This window comes from Frankliniella occidentalis, unplaced genomic scaffold (genome assembly GCF_000697945.3).
Source record: "Frankliniella occidentalis isolate FOCC.00 unplaced genomic scaffold, Focc_3.1 Scaffold96, whole genome shotgun sequence".
Lineage (NCBI taxonomy): Eukaryota > Metazoa > Arthropoda > Insecta > Thysanoptera > Thripidae > Frankliniella > Frankliniella occidentalis.
Window position 1 is genome coordinate 736,897 of NW_026267225.1, and position 4,313 is coordinate 741,209.

A 4,313-nucleotide genomic window follows, 5' to 3' on the forward strand; every position below is an offset into this window, starting at 1 on the left:
TTTTTTTTTTACGCAGGGAGCGAACGTGGAGAAGGTTGGACAGAATGGGGAAGAGGTAGCGGAAGATGAAGGTGAAGGTGCAGGGCTGGAGGAAGAGGAGGAAGAAGCAGATTCGCCAAATTTAAGAGCATGGAAGAGAGACATACTGCAAAAACTGAAGAGCAAGGTTCTAGAACGCTATCAACGGGAAAAAACTACTAGAAAATTCAAGACAAATTACTGGGACCACATATATCTGTTGAGGGAGGAAAAATCTAAAACGCCAGTCGACGGTGCTCAGTGCATTCACTGCGACCAAATATTTTCCTATAAACAGGGGACATCAGGGACAAAATCATTTCTGAGGCATGTGAAGCCCTGCCTAGAAAGACACCTTATTCCTTTAAATGTAGATAAGACAGACCTGAAGGCTCCCACACCACAAATGAAATCTGCATTCGTGGTTGCTTGTGCCGAATATTGTGCAAGTGCAATGAAGCCCCCTGAAACCTTTGCCAGCCCCGGGATGCAAAACCTTGTGCAAAAGTGTCTGCAAATCGGGTATGTTATGTTGTGTAGACGATTTTAATTAACCGTTTGTCCAGAACAACCGGCACGCCGCTGGCACCGACCGGCTGCAGCTGAGATGTGAGGAAAGAAAAGGAGCTTTCCTCCTAATAACCTCCTCTCACCTGCAGCTGGTCGGCGCCGACCGCGTTCCGCACTGGAAACGGAAGTGTGTGACTGTCGCACACGACGTGTAGGTGTGCGACATTCACACACTTGCGTTTCCAGTGCGGTCGAGCTCAGTCGGACAAATATGCGATTTTGCAGAGCTCTGATATATGCCTTATTAAGCTATTGTATTTTAATGATATCGAATAATTCCTGTGAAACTGTGAAAAATATCTTCATAAATTTACAACATTTGTTGTAATTTTTATTTGCAAAATATGTTGCAAATTTGTGACAGCCCATTGTTAATTTCAAGTCGATAAAATTTCTTGTAAATTTGCAATTTTAAATTGCAATTTTACGACCCACATTATGGAAAAATTTTCCGCACACTTGCGACTATTTTTCACGGTGATACGGACATATGGTAGTATCGGTAAGATTTTCGTTTCACATTTGTTTCGCTTAACGCATCTTCCTCCCTGCTGCTCTTTTTTCGCTACGCGTTTTCTCGCCTTTTTCTTTAAAAAAATCCTACCGTCATTTTTTCCTTTTCTATCTCCATCCCCTATCAACCCACCTCTACCGCAAGTTTTCTGTCATTTTCACTAAAACCTCGACTAAATCTTAACCAGACCGTGCGTGCCTCGTGCTCGTGCCTACTTCGCGCTTTATTACTGCTTTACTTTGTTACTTCACTGCTTTTGGCTATTTATTGGAAAGCTTATTGGTTTACAGTGTAACGCATTGTATTCGTGATGTTCTTTTCTTCCTTGCCTTTCCTTTCTTAGGCATATTGCAGGGGGTGTCATTGATGCGAAACTGTTGATCTCGCATCCAACTACGGTGTCGAGGCACATTACTGAAGAGGCAGAGAAAGCCAAAGCAGAGATGTGTCTCGAAATCAAGGAGATTTTGAAAAGTCGCCTTGTTGCGGCCACCACTGATGGGTGGACCGAAAATCACACCAAGTCCAAATTGATAGCTGTGACAATCCACTTCATATCAGACAAGTGGAAAATTCAATTCCGGTAAGCGCTCTCTTGAATCCAAGTGTGCGCTTGTCACGTTGCACACTTACAGGTAGCGAATAAATTTCGTTCATGAATTTCGCGCTATTTGTATGTTTTTGTGCAAATGTTCGTTCTAAGTTTAATCTACGTTTCGTTTTTGGCGAATTTGTTCGTTGAAATGCCTGTTTTCGTACAATAGAATGCATTACAAGTTAAAATTTACGCAGAAATGTGTGCAAAAAATTTGATTGCTGCTGAGCTCCGTGCGAATTAAAGATACAAATCTTGTTAGTGTGTATATATGTGTTTTCGTCCTTTTCAGACTCTTATTGGCTGTACCACTACCTTTTGAAGAAGGCCCCACCACGGCCGAGAAGCTGAGAGCAGCACTTGATGCCGCTCTTCAAAAGTTTGAACTGGATGCCACCAAGTTGTCGTGGGTCACTGACAATGGCAGTGACATTGTCAAAGCCTTAAACGGGACTTCCCGTTTTTACTGTGCAAACCACGCGATTAACATAATTGTGCGGACTACTCTCAGCGTCAAGTACGCGGAGCTAATTCAGAGGTGAACTTTCTCGTCTTTTACTACTGCACTGGTAAATCAAGTCTTTAATTTTGCATGTCAATTGATGTTTAAGTTCAAGTGTGCATTTTCGAGACACATTGTCGTGTCTAGCTAGGTTATACGTCAATTGTTTAATCTTTAGACATCGAAAAGTATAGCAGCTGCACACCATACGGTTCCTATTGATAGCATAGAATTCTGTGTGTCCAAGTGTGCAGAATTTAAACGTTCACAAAACGTCTAAAATTTGCACACCACGGAAGTGTGCAACTTGAGTTAAACACCATGTAATGTGCAAAATCTTAACTTGCAAACGTTGGTGTGCAAATTTTGCACACTTGTTTTACCAGTGTGGTTACCGGTTACCTTTTCCAATTATAGTGTGCATCTGCCCAATTTTGGCTGATCTCTTATGAACTTCTAGGTGCATTAAAAGTAGTGCGTTGGCACAGCTCATCGTTGACGATTGCACGGCATGGGTTATTGAAGTCCGTCAAAAGATTCCATCAAAGTTCGCGTCGGCCAACGACTTGACCCTGGCTTTGACAAACCCACAAAGCCAGTCGCACATTAAAATGTTGCGCTCTGTGAGAGATGCATTCCCCCGGGTAGGTTTCAGAAAATATACAGAATGTCGACGCTTTATTATATTAAAAAACAACGTATACCACGCGCTAGACTGCAAAATAGTTGTATTTTTTACGGGACAACTGTCCTTGAAGCGTGTCGTAAAATTGCAAGTCAAAATCTTATAGCTACAAGCATTACACGTTTGGCCTCGAAATTTATCGGCGGGCAAGATTTTTTTTTTTTTTTTTAATTTTGACATAGTTTCCTAACAGTAAATTAAAAAATACATTGTTAATCTACAAGGATATTTTTCAAAGTTTAAGTTTTGATTTAATTTTGTTAAGGTTAAAGATTATCTGAAGAACGACTGCCCAGAACTGATGGTGACTACCGAGGACATCACCGATCTCATCCGGTTTCTGGGGCCTTTTGATTTGGACGGAAGCCGGGAGAAATCTGCAAGTGTGACACCCTCCCGCATACCTGCTTTGTTACACCACTGTGCTCTGGATCCGGATGACTCGGGAATGATGATCTCTCTTAAGGACACGGCTAGAGACGAATGTACAATTCTGAGGGCACTTGAAGCCATTGAGGGCTGCAAACAGGTCGTTGGGTACTTCAATAAGTCAGGGTTAAAACCCTGGCTTAAACAGGAAGGGTGCCGAACGACCAAACAAGAAATCTGCACAAGGTGGAATTCGCAGCTCGAAATGCTCGAGTCTGTGAACGATGCGTGGGACAAGGTGCGTGTTCCACACACATGCAAACACACACACAAACACACACACACACACACGTACGCACACACACGGACACGCACACACACACACCATCATTTTTCGCAAGGATCACAGCGATGCTGCCGAATTTTTCCTCCTCACACTTGTTTTCGTGTCCAGAAACAATGTCTGTTTTTTTAGGGAAAAGGGGAAACTTTAAGGACCTCCCATATTTCAGAAAAAAACTGATCAGATCTCGCCTCACAAAATAAGCAAACATTTTTTCAGGAGACCTTTTCTCAAACCAAGGCAGTTCCTCAAAGTTTTTCCTTTCCCCTCAAAAATTCAGACGTTGTTTTTACCGTGAACTGTTTCACTTTCAGATCAAAGGCTTGTTAACTTCGAAAGGGAAGAAGGGAAACGAAGTGCTGAAGGCCTTTAATGAAATTGACAAGACCGATGTGGAGGATTTAATTTCTTTTTTAGAGCCATTTGAAATCCACACAAAGGAATTGGAGGGCCATTTGCACCCCACAATTCAAAAATGTGTTCCATCCAAGTACGCCCTGCTTCTTCACTGCGAACCTGACGACGATGATACTGCCCTCATGTCTGCTATCAGAAAGAAAGCCCTAGATCTCGTCGAAGATAAAATGCAGATACAAGCGGAGCAGAAGTTGGCTTATTTTCTGTGGCCATCGATGAATGGCCTGGACGCCCTTCCAGAGGAAGAACGCAACCAGGTATTTCGTTTTAGGTCATACGAACAGTTTTTTTTAAAATATA

The 4,313-nt window shown here is 42.4% G+C and overlaps 1 protein-coding gene across 3 annotated transcripts in view; it reads left to right on the plus strand.

Moving 5' to 3' along the window:
- LOC113215437 (uncharacterized) overlaps positions 1–4,313 on the plus strand; it is a 16,116-nt gene that overhangs the window by 1,089 nt on the left and 10,714 nt on the right. For all 3 annotated transcript variants that reach the window (XM_052269586.1, XM_052269587.1, XM_052269585.1), the window contains exons 2-7: positions 17–1,090; positions 1,446–1,685; positions 1,990–2,235; positions 2,660–2,843; positions 3,150–3,551; positions 3,911–4,270. In XM_052269586.1, coding sequence (XP_052125546.1) covers positions 1,546–1,685; positions 1,990–2,235; positions 2,660–2,843; positions 3,150–3,551; positions 3,911–4,270 — 1,332 coding nt within the window. In that variant the 5' untranslated portion in view covers positions 17–1,090; positions 1,446–1,545. The remainder of the gene's footprint in view (positions 1–16; positions 1,091–1,445; positions 1,686–1,989; positions 2,236–2,659; positions 2,844–3,149; positions 3,552–3,910; positions 4,271–4,313) is intronic.